The sequence below is a fragment of the Corythoichthys intestinalis genome, chromosome 2 (genome assembly GCF_030265065.1).
Source record: "Corythoichthys intestinalis isolate RoL2023-P3 chromosome 2, ASM3026506v1, whole genome shotgun sequence".
Classification (NCBI taxonomy): domain Eukaryota; kingdom Metazoa; phylum Chordata; class Actinopteri; order Syngnathiformes; family Syngnathidae; genus Corythoichthys; species Corythoichthys intestinalis.
In genome coordinates this window covers 59817968-59840850 of record NC_080396.1, presented here as the reverse complement: position 1 = coordinate 59840850, position 22883 = coordinate 59817968, and the positions used below count along the sequence as shown (strand labels likewise).

Here is a 22883-nt window from a genome sequence, read left to right as displayed (position 1 = left end):
GCCCAAGTCTTTCTGAATTGGTTATTTACCGGCCGTTTAATAACATGTTTTTAATACATATAGGAGATTGGGCCAGGGCAATGTGAGAGATTTTTTTTTTTTTTTTTTTTTTTTACATTTGCTATTCTCCAAGCAAGCTAAAACTTCAATTCAATTCAATAAACTTTATTCATCCCTTGGGAGAGAAAAATTAAAGGGGTAAACTAATTCATTTACTTTTATCTTAATATCAAAAATCATAATCGCAAATGTTGTGAAAAATGGAATCCTAACAGGTAGCTTGACAAAAAGACATTTCAGTATGAATGCCAGAACAGTAACAGCATCCTTGGTTTGGTCGATTAAACACCTGAACGCAACTCAACTACTACATCATAATAGAATATCATCATACAGCATAACATAATATGACAAAATTACCCATTGCCAGATCTTTGTTTCCTGGATCATTTCTTTCATCTTCAGAACTCCCTTCATCGGGCAAATGGGCCAAGGATATCCATCTTATCAGAATTGCTAACTACAATTTTCTTTTTGCTTGTTTTCTTTTTCTTTGCAATTTTGCCTTTTCCCATCCAATTTCTGACTGGGGCCATATGGCACATCTGAGTCAGCTGACCAGGCTGATCCAGGTGGACCATGTGCAGTGGAAGGATTACTATCAGTTACCGAATTGTCTGAAGCGAGTAGTTCATCTGCAGGTGGATAATCTGCAAGGGTCGACTATCCAGATCTTCTCCACTGGCAGGCTGCAACTCAGGGTTTGGCCTGTCTGATACCATGGATGGTGCAAATGCTTAATCAGAGAAAATTCAGCAATCTAAATCCAGATTTGATGTGGTGTAGTACAAATGTCACTGCTGACATGGAGGCGTGAAGTGAGACATTTACTTAACCCCACATTATTTGCCTCACTTTACCCCATCGCCATGTTAGTTCATCAACATGTGTGCTAAAATATTTTCAAGCTAAATCAATCTGCTTTGGCACAACAGCTGATTAAGTTGAAAGAAAATAAACTTTTACATAACAAAAAATCTTTTTGTGGAAAATACATGTTTACCACACTAGGAGGATCTCTTCATGGACAAGGTGAATTGGTAGAGGCTTGTAAACATGGTTGCATGATAGATACAGGGGGTGTCATACATTACCCCAGTTTTCCCTACATTTATTTACACAATTATCAAATCCTTTTTTCTTATTATTTGGTGACTTTACACCTTTTAGAATGAATGTCAATGCATTTTCACAGGTGTATTATTGTCAACTCACACAATATTGTAGTAGGGCGTTTAGTTTGAAAACAAAAAAACATACAATAAACCTACAAATTAATCCCATATTGGGATGAGAAGACCAAGAACTCTTGATCCAAAAACGGTCGTTTATTGTTAAGTATGTTTCAATGTTGCATCTAAACCATTTCCTCTACTCTCAATTAAAAAAGGATGTCTATCACCTTCAATGACACTAAAACACAATTGTTTACTGCCAACTCTCCAAATTCAAATGGATTAACACCAATCTCTGTCAGTGGCAGTGAAGAAGTACCTCTCTTTCAAAAAGGATGCCCTTTTAAAAACACAGAGCAAGCAAACAAGTTCAATTTTCATCCCATATTGACGGAATACTCGTTTTTATTCATTTTCTGTACATGATCCACCAAGACGGAAAAAATTTAAAAACATACCAAAAATAACAAAAGGGTCCAATACAAAGTTGCTTTTACTGCTCTTGTAGTCACTCTTATCCCTGTACAGTTATGAGGGAAGATGGTGGGATGCTATACACTTCTTAGAAGCCACAAGCGTGACTTGACAAAAGTTTTACAATCTCAATGCTGTGACCACGTAAAGAGATGCTTGCTAAATGCAACAAACAGTTGGACAACATAAAGAACATATTGTGTAAAGGCAAACATTGCAGCATCACATAAAACCCATACATACATGGAACTTGTAATTTAACACATCACTTCACATCTGGACCCATCATACCAAATAAAGGCAACAGAAAATGCAACAAATGTTTTTCTCCTGCAAAAACTTCAAATACACCGAAAAAGGCAGATTTTTAACTTCAAGCTTTTGTGTGTGGGGGTAATGTAAAAGGCAAACAGAATAAATTAAAATTGCACTGAAAAATACGATGCAAAAATAGATCTTGGTGGAATATTCACAGCGCAACTTAATCACCTCAAAGCCAGGGAAGTGCTCGTCGCAAACAAAAACAAAAAATACAACTTTTAGTGAAGGGTAAAACAGAAAAATAAAACAGCGGGAGATCTATGAGTCAAAATAGTATTTGTATTTACAAACATTTACACTACTGAGGTACCACCGTATTGATACAATTGAAGTGGTGATAACGTACCCGGCGCGAATAGCAGTGAGATTAACAGCGGCAATTGCACACTATTAAAAAGATGGCAGTCTTTAGTGTGCTGATCAAAAATACTCAAAACAGCTCAAATTGCTTCAAAGACACCCTAATCGTTGCGTGCTGTGGTTTGTTAACACAACGCCAGAAAAGGTTGAGTTGATGCCAAAGTTTCTCCAAGAATGAAGCAACTTTCTTGACAAGGTTTTTCACTTTACAATGCGAGTAGCAGAACAATCAGAACATATAATGCACTAAATATAAACCATGTAAACATCACAACTCGTTTATCATCAGTCATATAATCAGCTCTACTTGCCAGGTTGATAACATCTTTGTCCTTCCTTTAAGGCATAGGTATCAACATTTTTTTCTCTCTTTTGTTAAATAAACCAGATTTCCGCAGTGCAGTTATAGGATCTCCTCCACACCATGCGCAAAGATCATGACGAGGCCGGGTTCCAGGATCATGTCCTCTCCCATGTGCTGGTTCTCACAGGCCATCACCACCACCGCCTGCTTGCCTGGGATGCGCTTGGCCACGTAGTTCTCGTAGTAGCGCCGGTTCATCTGCCGCGTCTCCAGCGAGGCCAGGCCCTGTGGCCAATTGCGCTCGTGGGCGTTCTCGATCAGGTCGTTGACAATGGAGAGCGGGCAGCCGCTGTCGATGAGCGAGCGCTTGATGACTGCTTGAAGCACCGCGTCGGGGGTGGAGATCATGCCGCCCCAGCGGGTCACCCTAGCGGGCTGCATGGAGTTCACCCACCTAACACCAAGACAAGACATCAATTAAAGATGCTTTCATGCTCACGTTAAAAGATGAATAAATGTACGATATTTTGTTTCTTTTCATCTGCGTGCTTCACTCAGTCAGGTATGAACATTCTTGAATTGTTGTACACCAGTGCAGGGCTCCAGACTAGGCATGTGCCGGTTATCGGTTTCAAGCTTTTCCGTGGTATGAAAATGCCACGATTTCAAAACCTCTACAATTTTCTGTCATAATGCAGTACGATATTAGCTATTTTTTATGTCCCGAAAATACAGCGAGAAATCCGAGGCTTGGAGCGGCAGTGCCCGCACCCCGCCCTGCCTCTCTGGTTGTTGCATTGTCCTGTGTCTGTCGGTGACACTACACCTGAGCTTTTTCCCTCCTCAAAAAACACAAAGTCACTAGTAAGGGAGTACTTCAGCTCTCGAAAAGAAACAGATGGCCGAGGCTTAGAGGAAGAAGGACAGCAGACAGGCTTGCGGAGGGTGCTTGCTAGTAAGGCTGGGCGATATGGCCTTAAGTACGTATCACGATAAATTGAGCAGATTTACCTCGATAACGATAAATGACGATAAATTCGCCCAAGCGGACTGTTATAATTTGAAATTTTGAATCAATGCATGGAATACAAATTAACCGTTTCTCGTTAAGTTTATTTACCAGCTTTCAATTTAACAATTGCACATGCAGTCTAAACATTAAGTATTTAAAAAAAAAAATCTTGTAAACAATAAGAATTCTAGTGTGAACATTTATAACAGCTTGTATGACTTGAAAAATGTACATTATAAAAATCAATATGACGACTGTGCAAACATGTCACTCTAACACAAATGACTTGCAGCTTTAACAGTACACTTCAGACAACTTATTGGTAATGGCTACTGTGACATAATTATTCAACACAAGTGTTTACATCAACGTTTCAGGTTTTTTTTCCAGAACAATTTTTAATACATGCACCCCACACACAGACACAACCAGATTAAAGCTGTATTGCTCTGATGCCAATGAAGCATTTAAGATTTTATGATGGCAGAATAAAGCAAACACATACAGAAAAATAGCTGTGGCCATTAAACTGTCATATTATATATAGGCTTCACTGTTGGATTATACTTTATGCTGAGTGCTTTACCATCATGAAAGCTTTCAGAGAAATCACACAGAGATACCAAATAACGCGACATAATGATTGCTACATGAAGTCCGTGCCCAGTCCACTCATTAATTTCAGCCGTTTCGGCAAGGTTAGAGCCGCTACCCGACTCCATCACGTTCATTTGTAGCCGCTGTTAGCCGCTAGCGTTAGCCTGTGGCTTGGCTACCAGAGGAAAGCACTGAAAGCATCCTCTCCTGAAATCGTGAGAACCAGGGAGGACAGCAAGTGAAAGCCCGTCTGGAACCCGCCAAGAGTTTACCTAGTGTTGGGTGAAAGTTTGGCGAAGCTAACTTAAGCCCGACTCCATCTTGTTTACTTGTAGCGTTAGCCGCTAGCGTTAGCCTACCGGGCTTCTGTTTGTTTGGCTTCCTGAAAACCACATGACTCCATACGTAAGCACACTGTCTGCTTTCTTAAAGGGGAATGAACACAGCCGAACAACACAGAGTCAAAGCGGGATGAAAAGACTATTTTCTTGTTTTATTAAATTACCGAATTTACCGACATGGTCAAAATTACATCCGTCATCGTGAAGAATTTCGGTAACGGTAAATTTTCGGTTTACTGCCCTGCTCTACTTGCTAGTGGAAGCAACACCTCCAACATGATTTCACATTTACGTGACCATCATCTGTCACTTGGCTAGTTAGCATGCCAAGATGGCTAACTAGTTTCCTCTCTACCGTTAGTATACTTTTGTAAAGTCTTCCGCTGTTGTAAGTGTTTGTTCAAAATAATATTTGCCTAATACAGCCTGTGGTGTTTTTTCTCTCTGGCGACTTTTTGAGTTGTATTAAAAATATTTATTTTGTTATTTTATATAACATTTTCATGTTGATGTTCCAATTTGCAAATATGTTGTGAAAAATAAAATCCTGTTCAATGGAAAAAAGTTTTTTTTTTATAACCCACACATCTCAAAATAACACATTTTAGAGCAATATTGCAATACCGTGATACCATGGTATTTTTGGTACACACTATAAACGAAAATGTAAGGTTTTCCTCTAATTTTCATAGTTTAACCGATAAATATTTTCATAATATATGCATAAAACTACAAACATATGAATCTGTATTTTATTCTAGGCATCGAGTCGGGAGCGGCTGACCCCGCCACTGGCCAGCGGCGACCACTTCACACATTGCCACCTTGTTTTTCTTCTCTTGTATGTACAGTGGGGAGAACAAGTATTTGATACATATCAAATACTTGTTCTCCCCACTGTAACTACAGTTTTACCCTTTCAGGGACAGTGGTCACTACAGTTGACAGCTATTCAAAAAATGGCAATTAAGGGTTAAACTTTTATAGAGCAAGTAACTTCTTTGATAATATTTAAGTTTTTTTTAAAATGATCAATTATTATATATGTAATTAAATTTCAATATTGTATTAGTATATAAGCAAATTTATAAATGCAATTTTGATCAAAACTAAATTAATGAAATTAAAATTATTAAAAACAGAAATGCACACTGGTTACGCCCCAAGTAACAGTCTTAAGTTGTCCCCCCCCCCCCCAGTATTGAACTCATTGCATGCCACTGATGACGATGGACCTCTCCTCGACTATAGTAATCTTTAAAATGATAGGCAAGTACAGACCAGGACGTGCTATTATGATTTGCAATGAGTTCAACATGTAAGCACACATTATAAAGGTCAGTGAAGAAATGATAAACATTGTAGACCTGATTTGTTATTAAGAGAGAATGGTAATATACAGCAGCTCAATTATTACGCGAGCAGCAGTGGTTTCAAGCAACTATGTTATGACTTCCTACTGACAAGGTCCTAGAAATATTACCTTTGTCTACCAAATTGACATGTAAATGCATAATGAATGAGTTAAACTGTAGTACCACAGAGGGAAAGAAGCAAAGAAAAAGAAGGGACTTACTCCAAGATCTCATTGTACTCGATGGTCTCCTCCAAGTTTTGCAGGTTGGGGTTAGCGCTGCGGATGGCTCGCATGTACGCTTTGAGCAGCTGAATATCTCGTTTCTAGAGTGCAAAGAGTGCCCAGTGATTATAGTCCTTTAAACATTCTAATATGACAATATTTGTTTTTGGGATGATGGACTGACACAAAGTAGCAAAATGTGCTGTGGTGTGAGGAGTCTATATTTCAAATTGTTTATGAAAACTGAATTTTGGTCAGTGGCCATGACATGGGTAACTTCCACATCTGTGAAGGCACTATTAACGCCAGTCCATCATAGGTTTTGGAGCAACATACACTGGTTGGACAAAATCATGGAAACACCTAACATTATTGAGTATTTATTGTTAGGTTTAGAGATTCAATTAGGACGTCGATTTCCTCTGCCATCGAGTCCTAAAAGGGGAGAGGGTATTCTAACTGAAGAATGGCTTAAAATTCCTTTGGAAACAATTCACAAGTTGCATGAAACAATACCTCGGAGAATTGAGGCTGTACTTGTCGCAAATAGCGGACCTACAGCATATTAAATGAGTTTTTGTTGATTTTTAAGGTGTTTCCATTATTTTGTTCAACCCCTGTATGACGCTATCGGAGCAGTGTCAAGTTCAGGGACGTTTTGCTTGTTTTTGCAGGACAATACAATATTAGTGTGAAAGTATTACACGAGCCTGCCAGCAATTCATACCTGTCCCTCGTTGAAAATTTGTTGCATTTTATTAAGCGCTAAATACGAAAACGGAGACACAGTCTGTTGAGCAACTCAAGCTGTATATCAAACTCAAATAGAAAATAATTTAATTCAATTTTGGCAAAGAAAAGAGAATTTTAGCAATGAGCAAGCACGCATACTTACTTGTTCGCCTAGCTGGTGTTTATGTTCAGCCACAGTTTTCTCTAGATCTGAAATTTTGCCTTGCTGCTGCTGGACGACACTTCGTAAATGTTTGATGCAGTTATGATTGGGCAGCTCGTCTTTGGGCATCTCCAGGCTGCAGGTGGGAGAACAAAGGCAGGTTGAATTATCACATATTATCCATCACTTTGGATTGTTAACATCCGTCTTTATCAGCCTGCATTAGTTGAATTCGATCAAGTCTGGATAAACAATGTTTGGTGTGTTCTCAAGACATCTGGTATACATGTGTCAAATCATGGAATGTACATGAAAGTAATTAGCAGAGGGCACATTCAATTCCTGAATAACTCAGGCATGAAAATGGGTCAGGGGTTGAGAAGGGTGTGGAGGAAATATGTTCGGGTACACTCTACAACTAGGGCTGTCCCAAACGACTAATTTTCTCCCGATTACTCAGCCGACTATTTTAACGATTAGTCGCCTAAGAGTCTAAGACCATATTAACTCATTGACTGCACCCCTAACAGTCTAATTGGATTGGAACGTGGAAGCCTACCATCATCAATGGTACCGAAACATGATCATGCACTGCCATCCCTACCAGTTAAAATGCTTTCTTTACGCATCTAGAGCAGTGTTTGTCAACCGGTGTGCCAAGGCACACTAGTGTGCCGCGAGAAATTATCTGATGTCACATTTATATATATAAAATATAAATGTGTAATGTCCGTATCTGTGTACGGGCCCTTGAAGGGGCCATCAGACTGCAGAGTGGTGACGTAGCGGGAAGCAAGCAAGGAGGGAGGGAATCTCAGGGAGAACGGCGTGAGAGCCAAGTTCGTGGTCGCATGTTGCGGGTGCTGTTGTTATTTTGTTTATTATTTTCCATTGTTGCCACAATAAAGTGGGAAAGTCACCACTGACTCCTCTCCTTTCTATTTCCCCATTCGGGGCTATTACAATATTGTTTTTTTACGTCGTAGGACGGAGTTGCATTAGAAGGAAGGAAGGAGTAGGTAGAAAGTTTTCGGTCGTGTGCAAATGAGCGAAGTATTGCTCGTGTCGCGTTCAAAAACTTCTCGGATTTCTAGCCATCAACGACCTTGCTGTCCCCGACAATGTGGACCCCAGCACGTCTACTGCGCATCATTTGGTTAGACTCGTCATGTGTCAATGTACTCCAAAGTGTCCATTCTATTATATCCATATGTGACGACCGTCAATCATCCCCCTGTGTTTTATTCCAACACATTGTTGAGAACAGCAAGGTGGCTAATGGCTAAAAATCCGAGCAGTTCTTGAACGCGACACGAGCAGCAATCCAAAAACAGCGCCATGGTGCCAAGCAAGTTTAAATGTAATCTCCAAACGAAACACCCGTCGCTTCAAAACAAGCCGATGGACTATTTTGTTTGCCTTTGTGAAAACACAGAGAAACAGGCAACTTTTTGATAAAAACTACAAAGGTAAATGAGAAAGCCCTCAAAACCAGTTACCTTGTTGCTAAATCCAAAAAGTCCCACACTTTGGCAGAGAAATAATACTGCCTGCCTGCAAAGCCATTGTCTGCGAGATGCTCGGCCCTGATGTGGTTAAAGACATTGCTCAAGTCCCAATTTCTGATAATTCTGGGCTTTTTCAAGCCTAACTGCTATAAAAAAATATATAATAAAAACAGTGACTGAGAGCGGTTGAAGAATAGGGATATCGACTCTGTGTTCATCTTAACAGGCTCAAGTTTCACACTGAGCCAGTATACATAGAGAAATTATTTTATAATTAAATATACTGTACAGAAAATAATTTTGGAATATTTTTAGTGTGTGGTGTGTCGCGAGATTTTTTCCGATATAAAAACGTGCCTTGAGTCTAAAAAAGGTTGAAAAACACTGAGTATCACTGTCAATTGCAGCAAAGGAGTTAACACTGGAAGGTTCCAGTGATAAACCATTTCTAATATGACATTTGGGCACCTGTAGATGTGAAAAAGCTCATATGACCGTAAATATAAACAAAATATGTGATATATATGGGATGTGTGTCACTTACAGTGCCTTGCAAAAGTATTCGGCCCCCTTGAATCTTGCAACCTTTCGCCACATTTCAGGCTTCAAACATAAAGATATGAAATTTAATTTTTTTGTCAAGAATCAACAACAAGTGGGACACAATCGTGAAGTGGAACAACATTTATTGGATAATTTAAACTTTTTTAACAAATAAAAAACAAGTGGGGCGTGCAATATTATTCGGCCCCTTTACTTTCAGTGCAGCAAACTCACTCCAGAAGTTCAGTGAGGATCTCTGAATGATCCAATGTTGTCCTAAATGACCGATGATGATAAATAGAATCCACCTGTGTGTAATCAAGTCTCCGTATAAATGCACCTGCTCTGTGATAGTCTCAGGGTTCTGTTTAAAGTGCAGAGAGCATTATGAAAACCAAGGAACACACCAGGCAGGTCCGAGATACTGTTGTGGAGAAGTTTAAAGCCGGATTTGGATACAAAAAGATTTCCCAAGCTTTAAACATCTCAAGGAGCACTGTGCAAGCCATCATATTGAAATGGAAGGAGCATCAGACCACTGCAAATCTACCAAGACCCGGCTGTCCTTCCAAACTTTCTTCTCAAACAAGGAGAAAACTGATCAGAGATGCAGCCAAGAGGCCCATGATCACTCTGGATGAACTGCAGAGATCTACAGCTGAGGTGGGAGAGTCTGTCCATAGGACAACAATCAGTCGTACACTGCACAAATCTGGCCTTTATGGATGAGTGTCAAGAAGAAAGCCATTTCTCAAAGATATCCATAAAAAGTCTCGTTTAAAGTTTGCCACAATCCACCTGGGAGACACACCAAACATGTGGAAGAAGGTGCTCTGGTCAGATGAAACCAAAATTGAACTTTTTGGCCACAATGCAAAACGATATGTTTGGCGTAAAAGCAACACAGCTCATCACCCTGAACACACCATCCCCACTGTCAAACATGGTGGTGGCAGTATCATGGTTTGGGCCTGCTTTTCTTCAGCAGGGACACGGAAGATGGTTAAAATTGACGGGAAGATGGATGCAGCCAAATATAGGAACATTCTGGAAGAAAACCTGTTGGTATCTGCACAAGACCTGAGACTGGGACGGAGATTTATCTTCCAACAGGACAATGATCCAAAACATAAAGCCAAATCTACAATGGAATGGTTCAAAAATAAACGTGTCCAGGTGTTAGAATGGCCAAGTCAAAGTCCAAACCTGAATCCAATGGAGAATCTGTGGAAAGAGCTGAAGACTGCTGTTCACAAACACTCTCCATCCAACCTCACTGAGCTCGAGCTGTTTTGCAAGGAAGAATGGGCAAGAATGTCAGTCTCTCGATGTGCAAAACTGATAGAAACATACCCCAAGCGACTTGCAACTGTAATTGGAGCAAAAGGTGGCGCTACAAAGTATTAACGCAAGGGGGCCGAATAATATTGCACACCCCACTTTTTAGTTTTTTATTTGTTAAAAAAGTTTAAATGATCCAATAGATTTTGTTCCACTTCACGATTGTGTCCCACTTGTTGTTGATTCTTGACAAAAAAATAAAATTTTATATCTTTATGTTTGAAGCCTGAAATGTGGCGAAAGGTTGCAAGGTTCAAGGGGGCCGAATACTTTTGCAAGTCACTGTAAATGACTCTGTAGTATAGCAGTAGTCCGCCTTTTGTTTTAACTGATCTGGAACAGAATCTAGCATCCTGCGAACCCTTGCTAGGGATAAGTGTTGTTGACAATGGAAGAATGTACTTTTCAAGTGACCCAAGGGAACACACATTTGGACCCGCAGTGTAAATCTAATATATTTATTTCATAAAGATGTACAGTAGGCCAAGAGCGGAGCTAAGAAGCAGACCATCTACTCACCCACACCCTTCCTCACAGTTGACGGGCCTTTTGGGGTTGTGCTCGCAGTCCTTGAGGTGCGACTGAAGCTGGTCCAGTCGAAGCGTAGCGGTGCAGCCGAAACTAGCATTGTCACAGCTGATCTGCAGCTTGGACAGCATGTTGCGCATGATGCGAGGCACGGGCCGCAGGTGAGCCAGCGTCACCACGGTGCGGTCCACGGGACAAATCTGCTGCTGGGCGAACCACTGTGTGATGCAGGCATTGCAAAAGGCATGCTCACAGTGTGGGGCCTGAAATAAGAACAAGGAGCTCAACTTAAGGACAAGTACTAAAGAAAATGGATGGAACTTTCATTGTGTCAACAAATCTTTAAAAAAGAAGTGACAAGGCTATGTTCAACACTGATGCATCCCCTCTTCTTACAACGGTCTGCAAAAGTCTAGGGACCGAGGAGATAAAGTTTGCTCAAGTTTATCAATAGGAATGTCGTCCCATTCTTGTGTAATACAGGCCTCTAACTGTTCAACTGTCTTGGCCCCCCTTTCTCGCACCTTCTGCCCTGGATGCGCGCTATAACTGAGTGACCTGGACTGCAGGTTTGCCATTTGAATGCCCATATCTTTTTCTTACACAGCCATGATGTTGTGCTTAAAATGGAGTGTGGCAAAGTGGAATACTGTTCTATGGTCAGACGAATCACGTTTTGAGCTAGGACTAAAGAGGAAAACCTAAGTTGTTATCAGTGCTGTCACTGCTCTGTTTTTTGTGCGTGTGGCATGGGCAGCTTGCAAATCCAGAAAGGTATCGTCAAAGCAGAAAGTATATTCTGGTTCTAGAACAACATGTGGTCCTATCCAGATGTCGTCTCTTTCATAGTCGACCTTGGGTTTTGCAACATGATAATGCCAGACCACATGCAGCATTAAAGTGCCTGTGACACGAAAAAGCATGTTTATTTCATAATATATTTTATGCTCCTGAATGAAATGGACCACTTGGATGTGTGAAGAAGCGATCGATATATTTATTCAAATCTTTTAAATCCCGCGCTATGAAAAATGACAGACTTCCGGCTTTGGCTTGCATTGAGGAAGAGGGCGCTGTGATTTGTACGGTCCTCTTCATTATATTTAGATTAATTACCGTAATTTCCGGATTACAAGCCGCTACTTTTTTCCCTCATTTTGAATCCTGCGGCGTATCCAATGATGCTGCCAATTTATCAATTTTTCTAACGACCGCCAGGAGCGCTAGAGCAGGGGTTTTCAACCCAGTCCTCAAGGCACACTGTGGGTCCTGGTTTTTGTTCCAGCCGATCCAGCAGAGACAGTTGAACCAATGAGGCTTCTGCTAAAACAAGCCACACCTGACTGCAATCAACTGATTGCACTTGTAAAACACCAGATTGGGGAAAAAGTGTTGTCATCTTGTTTGGTAAGAATGAAATCCTGCACCCACAGTGTGCCTTAGTGGAATAGGTTGGGGACCCCTGCGCTAGAGCATAAAATGTAAGCATAAGACACGTGCAATATATGTGTCGAGGAAGACGCTAGTTTGCACTCTTACCCGTATCTTAATTTTGTGCTTTGTGCACGAATAAAAGTAGCAGACCCTCATCGTTGTGCATTAGTAAAATTAGCATACTCGCATGATGGAAAATGCTAGAAGGAATGGATATGACGTGCCGAGTTGAATTGAAGGCTTGGATGGCCAGCGGCGTCAGATCGTTTACAAAAGTGGCCGTATGCGAAGAGCAACTTTTGCAAAAGTCTGACAGCGTGGAGCAGCATGAAAAAAATCCACCATCACCAACGGGTTTCCAAAAGCCGGTCTGCTGCGTGACGAAGAGAACGACACACGCTTATGAGTGAGCTTGAGGAGTCAGCTAAGTGCCGTGTTGCTGGCGCTGTTTGGAAAGAAAATTTAAGGTATTGTAACGATGACAAAGAGTAACCCGCTAAGTTAGGTTGCAATTCTTTATTTTGGAAACATGTCGAACAACACACCACTGCTGCCTCTAGCAGCCAACACGCACACACAGACACACCCGCAACAACAGCACGTCTCTTGCTCTTCTGCACCTCCCTTACCTGTAAGTCACGCGCTATATCATAACCCGATTCGTTAAAGTATGGTATTAAAACTTAGAAAACTGTGTATTCCTTTATAAATATTTCAGTTTATTATGTGGGCACACGCGGCTTATAGGCAGGAGAGGCTTATGTGTGTACAAAATGCTTTTTTCTTTAAAAATGTACTGGGTGAGGCTTGTAATCAGGGGCGCTCAATAGCCCGGATTTTACGGTAGATTAATTTTTTCATTTTTCGCATCACGCCAGCCAAACGGCAGCAGAAAAATCTTGCTATACGAGGGAGAGGCGTGTGAGCCTTTTAGGGGTTACTATAAGTTCCCATTCACCGGTGGATATTGGCAAAAAAAAAAAAAAAAAAAACCCTACTGCTGTGGGATCATGGGATTTACGAGGAAGTGAGTAAACATCGTGTTTTGTATTATGTCAAATACTGGGATCATTTTAATATGTAGGTGGCTTGCATTTTGTGGCTGACATGCTCCTTGTCCTCTCAGCCGACGACCGGCGGCTTGTCATGTCCTTTGTCATGACCATGCTATTTATTTAGCTATTGGGAGAAAATTCGGATAAAATCTTAAAAAAGATAAAAAGAATATCCTCTAAAAACATTGGAGTAGAGAGACTGAAAGGATGACATTTTGCGGCTCTCTTCGTCACGTTTTCCTTGTTCTGAATAATTCCCTCTCAATGGGCTGAATAGTAAAAGCGATGAGCCCATTCTCTCGCTGACGTCATCCACCTGTTGGGGACGCTAGAGGCCTATAATGGTAGGCGTGGCTAACCGGCAGATTAAATTAGCCCTGACACAGAGAAAATGCTCGCGCTTCTGGGTCCAGATTAGAAATGGCTTTTTTTTTTTTTTTTGCACTGTAGAGTTCAGCTGGTAACGGCTCATTGGCACGGTGGACTGTGTACACCGACAACGGTTTCTGGAAGCATTGCTAATCCCAGTCTGTGATTTCCTTTAAAACAAACTCCTGTTTGTGGTGCAGTGCCGCTTTAGGGCCCAAAGATCACAGTCATCCAGTATGGTTTTTCGACTTCGGCCCTTGATTGTTCCAGATTTTCTGCATTTCAGAACAATGTTATGCAGTGTAAATTATGATAACTTCAAATTCTTTTTAATATTTCCACTGGGAACCGCCTTTCTGATATTGCTCCGCTACCTTTGGGGGAATGGGTGAACCTCCATCCATCTTGGCGTCTGAGATACACTGCCACTCTGAGCAAAACACTTGTATTTTTTGTTTCGATGTTTTTTTATTTTGCTAACAAGCAAAAATAACCTTGCCAACATATAAACATATATTTTAGTGCATAATATTTATGTGCTTCTTACTGATCTGAAGAAATTTTCTAGAAACATGCTGAGAACAATGTTTAATGTTTGTAAAGTGAGGCGGGGCACACTGTTGATTGCTACAGCTCTCTTAGCTGCTAGGTTTACTACATGAGCAACACATCCTATTTGTGGTCCGAGTCCATCTGTGTCACGTACTGAATTAATATTTGGAGCAATATCTACAGTCACTGGTATGGATTGATTTGGCCTGCTTAACTTCCATTCAGTCACGGTGGTTTTTAATTAATCAATGTAGTATATGGACTACGCGTCACTCTGGCCTCACGCAGTTTATGGCATGGGATCTAGCACATCTAGTTTGCTATTTGATTTGATTTGCTATTGATACTTCTAGTGTGTGCGAGCGAGTGTTGTCGGAGCGAACATTAAAAAAGTTAACAAACGCCGCAGAAGCCACGTCTGCTCATGACTGCACAACACCAGCATATGACAATCGACTTTCATAAACAGGACAAGTTTGAAGTACAGCACTCTTAATTTGCCACTCATTGATCATCATGTCCATCCAGCTGGCTTTTGTCAATGCGAGGTTGTTCGAAGCAGCCAAGTTGGTAACAATGTTTTTGCGGACTTCGTTGTAAATATCCGGGAAGACAGTCTTTGTGAAATATGTACGAGAGGGGATAGCGCATCAGCAAACCCAAAATGCTGCCTAACAGCGGCTCTGTATGACGCTGAAGCTGTCTCCTCAAACTTCTATCTTTCCTCGCAAGCCAGGATTGTCGTGTCTGTTACTAGAGCTGTCCCGACTAGTCGACATAGTCGACGTCATCGATGACGTAAATCCGTCGACGAGCACAACATCCCGTCGACGGTTAATGAAGGGTTAAAAAAATACATGCGTGGAAAGTTAGAATGTCGGATGCTGTTTGCAAGCGGGGAAAGCGGCACAAAGCCAAAAAAAGCGCACCAGAGTGTCCAAAACATTGACTTATTTCAAAGAAACAAAGGAGAGTACACTCTTCTGTCCTGTCTCTTCAATGCCAAGCTTGGCTGCACGTCGGCCGTGAATAAACACCTCAAGCGCCTTCACGCAGTTTGTAATTTTTTTTTTCTTCATTTTTTGTACACCAGAGGGTGCTGTCGCCTTACTAAATAATAATGTTTCATTGACAATGGGCCTATAAATGCTAATAGTATTGTTCTTAATGCTAATTGAAAGGTATCTTTTATGGTATAGAAAATTATATAAGGTTAAAAGGTCATAAATGTATACAGTATATACAGTGATTGCACTCAAGGGAGAGATTGTCAATAAGGTAATAAATTAAGGTAAAGGCAATTCATATAGGCAATTCATTGATATATAAATAAGGTTTAAAAGGAAAAAGGTGAAAAGTTTTTGTTAATTTCTAATTGTGTTGCTTTATTTGTGTGCACCGTAGCTCTTACAGTGTGTTTACATCAAGGATGGAATAAAAGTTGTAAACTATCAGTTTAAGAGACCATCTTTTCAATCGGGATGCTACACTAGTTAATTCTATCAGCATTTGAACTCATTGTTTATTTGTGATTTATTATTGTTATTTACGTGCTTATTTGTACTTTAATAAATAATTTGAGTGTTCCAATATGTTTTTGTGAATTGATAAGCGTCAACAAAAATTTCATTGCTAAATTAGTAAAAAAAAAAAAAAAAAAAAATTTTTTTTAATTATTAGATTAGTCGACTAATCGTAAAAATAGTCGGCTGACTAATCGGGAGAAAATTAGTCGTTTGAGACAGCCCTATCTGTTACCTCAGCCACAAAAAAATGCAGCGTGCTTCACTCCGCCCTCCACGCAGTTTGGGGGAGAGGAGGAGGGCTGTTCGCGGGGACGAGCTCAGAGTTTTTCAAGGCACAGCCCTCAGTTTTCGATGCACCCCGGGCATATTATTGAGCGCATGCAAGAAAAAAATTGGAAAATACATTTTGGGAGCTTTTCATTTGCATCAAATATTTTTGCATATTGAATCCAAGAGGGCGTATCGGACGACTCAATATAAAACTGAGTATTGTTGCATCCTTATTAACTAACCTTTTTTCCCATTAAGGCAAAAACAAAGCATTAGAAGTGGAGGACAAGCACAGTCATTAATCGGGGTACAGCATCCATGTGACATTGATAGTCACATCAATGTCAACATTGTTTTCTGTTTTGATACCATACTAATAAACATGCACCAAATATCGATATTGTTCATAATGGAAAAGAAATCCCTGTTTACAGTCCACTCTGCATATATTATAAGAAACATTTTGTATTTATGGTCAACAAGTGTTTTATAAAAATAAATTTACATTGATCTTCTGCATTTCCACATCCAAAATAGACTGTTTACATTAACTGAACAAGACACCAAACATACAACTACACATACCTGCACTGGTTCTTCGAGAACTCCACTACATATTGGACATAGCAGGTCTTCATCCACCTCCCCTTGGAACCTGGTCACGTCGTAGCCCATGGTGCATCACTGGCACCGTCCGCCTCCTACAACATAACAAAGTGTGATTTCGGTGGTCAACTTCAAAACGGAAAAGGTGGCAGAAAAGACAGAAGGTTCCTACCTCACTCACAAATGACAAGATGTAATGCCATTCAGCTTGTGACTCGGTTTAATCTACACAAAGAAAAAAATGGTCACAAACATCTTGATGGATAATTTGTAGAGGTGCACAATAATTATCGGTCCGATAATAGGAATTATGACGTCATCACAATAAATCCGGTTACATTATTAATAGGCCCGATAATATATATTTTTGGCACCGTGTTGGTGGATTGGGATGTATTTCACAAAAGTCTCCTCTCCTTTTGCACCAAATGTTTTATCTGCTGACAAAGCACAATACCTGTTGGGTTTATGTTTGTTTTAGTTCAGTGCTCATTGCTCAGGGAAATACATCGTTAATTATATTGACTAATTGACTGTGACTGACTCAAATTTTATTTATTTCGAAAAATAGGGGCACTTTATATGACGTTTAAACTGTTCTTGTCTTTATTCTGTTCATTGTAATAAAGTTCATGTCATCATGAAAATTCGGTTAGGTCAAAGGCAAGTCTATGTTGAACACACCACTTGTATTTTTTGCCTACACATGTACAAAACCCCATGGGAATATATATTTAAAAATTATATATATATTATCGGTTATCGTATCGGTATCGGCCTTGAGGAGCAGGAAATTATCTATGTTGGTTTCAAAAAATGGAAATCGTCCACCCCTAATAATTTGGGTTTGCTTTGTCTTCCTTCCTTTCTTGTGCTTGTTTTGAATCAATATCACAATACTATTAACTCAAAACTAGAGATGTCCCGATCCGATATTTGGATCAGATCGGACGCAGATATGGGCAGAAAAAATGCGCATCGGTATCGGATCAGAACATGGGAAAAATTCCGATTCAGACTTCCGATCCAGTTTTTTTTTTGAAAGTCTGGTCCGGGTTTTCCAGCGCACCGATTTACATAATCCATTCCAGTTTTTGCTTCGGTTTCCCTAAAATCCGGTCCGCATTTTACGGCACACCTTCAACACACTACATTTACATTACCGTCTCCCAATTTACCGAGAGACTTTATCGGTAAAAATGTCAGCCGTGTGGGATCATTTCACCTTAGAGGACGACAAAGACGAAGAGGCAGAGAGCAACATATGCCACAATAAAGTCAAGCGTAGTGGTAAAGCTTTAAGAAGTTTTAATACAACCAACCTAATCAAGCATTTAGCGAAATACCACCACAAACAATATGAGGAGTATGTTAAGAAAACCCAAGACAAAAAGAAAGGTCCTACGCAACTAACACTGGCAGAAACTTTTGCTATGCGTGACAAATTGGCACTCGACAGTCCCAAACCCCAGGGAATAACAAGAGTCATCGCCGAAGAATTCATTCTGGATGACAAGCCATTATCTCACGTGAGTAAAGACGCACCATCCAACACGCGATTCGGCCGTGGAATATTCGAGAACGATTTACAAACATCCAAATTCCGATTATTGAAATATGTCAAGTAAAGCGGAACTAATACACAGCGCGGTCTTCGGGACGCAATGAGAAACTGACGGCATTGCATCACGAAAGTAAACATAACTTGTCTTAGACCCGGGTAATGCCAATGCTCAACTCACGGCTTTAGCTCAACTCATGCTGCTGGATAAAAAACACAAGAATACCTGACTGCTGCTGACAGATGCTACAACCTACGTCAACGTCGTTTTACTGGTGATAATAGATATCATATGTATATAGAACCAGATGCTACACGACAGACTGGACTGCATTAGCAACATTGAAGTATTGAAAACCAAATGCGTTATTAAACAGCCGCCATCTTAAAGCAGAAGACTTCCCTAGTAGGCTGTTGTGAACCTTCCAAGCGAACCTAATTAGCTTTTTATCTAAAATACTTCTAAATCGGCAAAATCTTGACTTGAATCTATCTTCAAAACAGTTTTAAAACTTTCACATGTTGAAAGTAGACGGAAGGGAAATTATGGAATAACGGGAGCAATTTTAACAACTTTAACTTTTGGAGCGTGTAAAGACCTTCAAGTTCCTCGGCGTACACCTATCTGATGACCTCTGCTGGTCAGCTAACTCCTCGGCCATATTGAGGAAAGCTCGCCAGAGACTCCACTTTCTGAGGGGCCTCAGAAGGAACAACACGGGCAAGGAACTAATGACTGCCTTCTACCGAGCAGCTATTGAGTCCATCCTCACCTACTGCATCCCAACGTGGTATGGAACCTGCTCGGTAGCGGACAAAAAAATCACTGCAGAGGGTGGTGAAAGCAGCGGAGAAAATTATTGGCTCCTCTCTCCCACCTCTGGAGGACATTGCTGCTGCGCGACACCTTAAAAGAGCTAGGAACATTATTAAAGACTCTTCCCATCCTGCCCATCACCTGTTTGAACTGTTGCCCTCTGGCAGGAGATATAGGGCGATGAGGTCACGTACAACTAGACTCAGAGATAGTTTTTTTCCTAGGGCCATCCGCGTTCTTAATACTGAACAGCACTAATTCCTCATGATGCTGCAATGTAGCGACTTTTGCACAATAATTTATTCTTGTCTTTTATTCAGTGATATATTTTAGTTGTGTGTTATTTTATAGTCTTGTGTTTTATGGTCCCACGGAGTAGCTTTCCAATTTCGTTGTTTGCTCTGCTTGCAATGACAATAAAGGAATTGAATTTAACAATTGATTCGCAAAATTAAATGAATTGAATGTAGTTTAAAGCTGCTGATACAGAATGGGGACTTGAGTATTTTATTTACCGTTTTAAAATGTTAACTTGATACTGAAATAGTCATTTATTTAAACCTGAGAGGCTTTTTATACAATTTTTGTAACTAATGCACGAAACATTAAAAGCATCTAATAGCTTGGGAGATTTGTGGGATTTTCCACTGAGGTTGTTCGTGTGTTTTGCTTTTTTTAAGACAGTTTACAATATTATTTGCACGTTTTACTGACTGACTATGCCATTTCTGTTTGTTATTTAAAATGTTTTGTGTTTGTCACTGAATAAACAGTTAAGTTTCTTGTTACCAACCGTTGTGTGTTATTCAAACTCACCTAATTCAGCTGGCTAGTTGTTATCAAGAGTACTAAAACCTTTTTCAACATGAGTCTGACAACTACGTAAGGAGGCTAAATAACTTTAAACTTTAACACATGCTCAGATAGGTCGGTATCGGCCAGTATCGGTATCGGATCGGAAGTGCAAAACAATATCGGTATCGGATCGGAAGTGCAAAAACCTGGATCGGGACATCGATACTCAAAACACCTATATGCGTTTTGATTTACCTAGCAACTTACCTGAGACGAAAAATTGCCGCAATTACTTCGTTTGGACACCGCCCAAGAACTCTTTTGGAATTGTGGCAAAAAAAACTCAACCTTTCTTTCATGAGAGGGTGTGCACAAGCTGGTAATTATTTTGTTTGTATTCAATCAGATAGTGAAATAACTAAGTCATGTGTTGTTTAAGATTCATTCTTTTATAGGTGCATTGAACATTTTTTTGTACAAAAATTCTTAGATATGAAGGTGAAAAATAACGTGAAAATCACTTATTTGTGAAACACCAATAGAATGCATATGTCAGACAGGTATTCAGATTTACGTACAAACCTGTTGCCATTGCAAAAAGCTCCGTTGTAAACCAAGGACAAATGTCAGTCAATTTTCCCGTTTTCCTTTCTATATACACTGTCAATTCCACAAAATCGTTTTTTTTTTTTTTTTATGTTTACAAGATCCAGTCATGTAGCCTGTTATGCGCAGGTGATGCTCTGCCCTCCTCTTCACCCATCACACTCACTCGAATCCCCACCAAAAACAAGCCACGACACGAGTGTAGCAATTTTTAGTGTAGCAATATTTAATTCGCGTATCCCGGGAAAATATTTGCGGCTGTGTCAGTCTCATACAAGTAGCGAGCTAGCTAGCGAAGTACGTAGCAACACCAACGCTGTCGCTGTTTCCTCTGGACATTAGCCTTGGAGCTAACCCATCAGAGCTACAATATTAAGAACAAATGGCCATCTACCCAAGCGCTATCGGCCGAAACATCGCAAAAAAGCGTTGGACTTACTTTTAAGGGCAGTAAAACTGCTGCCGGGCAGGATTTATGCGCACTTTGGCTCGTGTGACTTTTAGCTTGAGCTAACCACGTCCCGCAGTGCTACATCCTATACCGTCTGCGTCACACATACGCCGACGGGCCGTGACGTCATGACGCAAATTCTGCCAAATCCCTCAACTGCATGAATAATGTGATTTATTTATTAAAATTTTATTATTAATTATAGTTATTAGTGGTCATGACCGAATGAACAACATCCCGGATGCAAGCGGCCGAAATTAGTTTCCTCAGCAGGGTGTCCGGGCTCTCAGGTGAGAAGCTCGGTCATCCGTGAGGGGCTCGGAGGAGAACCGCTGCTTCTCCGTATCGAGAGGAGCAAGGTGAGGTGGATCGGGCATCTGATTAGGATGTCTCCTGAACGTCTCTCTGGTGAGGTGTTCCGGGCACGTCTCACTGGGAGGCCGTGGGGTCGACCAAATAGTTACTAGGGGGACCTGTCTCCCAGCTGGCTTGGGAGTGCCTTAGGATCCTCCCGGAAGAGCCGGATGAAGTGGCTGGGGAGAGGGAAGTCTGGATTTCTCTGCTGCCCCTGCAACTTGACCTCAGATAAGCGGGAGAAAATAGATGGATGGACGACTATTAACCCTTTTAGGGACAGTGGTCACTATCGCGGACAGCATTGCAAAAGTTGACAATTAGACCTTTAACCCTTATAGAGCAAGTGACTATTTTTGGTTGTTTAAAAAGAAAAAAAATATACACTTAAGACCTTTAAAGTGCGTATTACACCAAAAAGCATGTTTATTTCATATTTCACGTGGTGTTGTATGCTCCTGAATGAAATGGACCGCTTGGATGTGTGTGGAAGCGATCGTTTTATTTATTCAATTTTTGAATCCCACGCCATGAAAATGAGTGACTTCCGGCTTCAGTCTCGGGTTTAGCACAAATGCGAATCTGACGTCACCCGGGTCAGCATCTCACAATACAGCATTGCTTTTTAACAAGCAGATGGACTGCGGATTCAGCTAATTTTGCGGATTAATTCATTTATTTTTCGCATCACGCTAGCCAAACGGCTGCAGAAAATTGTTGCTGCACCAGGGAGAGGTGTGACCCTTTTTGAGTTAGGGTTAGGGTTAGGGTTGACCGTTCACCGCAGATATTGGCCAAAACAAGCCCATTGGACTTACGAGGAAGTGAGTAAACATCATATTTTGTATTATGTCAAATACTGGGATCATGGCACGTTTTAATACGGAGGTGGCTATGCCACTTGGCCGACGACTGGTGGCTTGCCCCCCCCCCCCTTCTCCTCAGACACATCCTGCTATATTATCTGCACAAAAACTTCACGCCGGTCTCTGTTTACATCTTCGCCGTGTAGTAAAGCATTATTTTACGCCATATTCGTGTTGACCATGTGGCAGCTACACGCTCCTCCAACATCGGCCGGTTTGTCCGGAGGTACTTTCCAGCTGCTTCCCTGGCGAGCTCTCCTGTCCGTCGCCTGGGAACGAGCTGTAACTTGCTCGCCGCAGGGCGGGTTGCCGATCTGTGAAGACAATTGACAACCCCGCCGCCGTGTGACATGATCCGAGCTAGTTTTGTGTGAGTTTTCACTTCGAAAAGCGAAAATAAGACTTTGAGACGTCACCCGGTCCGGGTTAGCACGTCGGCTAGCTGTCACGCCTCTTGGTTTGTTTACATTCTCTGAAGCCCGGGCAGGGAAATGACAAAAGCCTGACTAACTACTGTATGGTGGCATTAAAATTTCGTTCAGGAGGTGCGACAGTAAAGGTGAAGTTGACAGTTTGACCATTA

The 22883-nt window shown here is 40.9% G+C and overlaps 1 protein-coding gene across 1 annotated transcript; it reads right to left on the bottom strand.

The window, feature by feature from the left end:
• Positions 1 to 1622: 1622 nt before the first annotated feature.
• Positions 1623 to 21213, bottom strand: rnf41 (ring finger protein 41). Its single transcript, XM_057830658.1, has 7 exons — positions 21069 to 21213; positions 17023 to 17075; positions 16830 to 16945; positions 11030 to 11301; positions 7119 to 7254; positions 6221 to 6324; positions 1623 to 3148 (listed from the first exon to the last, which is right to left on the bottom strand). The coding sequence occupies exons 3-7, from the start codon at positions 16917 to 16919 to the stop codon at positions 2794 to 2796; spliced, it is 957 nt and encodes a 318-aa protein (XP_057686641.1). The 5' UTR covers positions 16920 to 16945; positions 17023 to 17075; positions 21069 to 21213; the 3' UTR covers positions 1623 to 2793.
• Positions 21214 to 22883: the final 1670 nt, after the last annotated feature.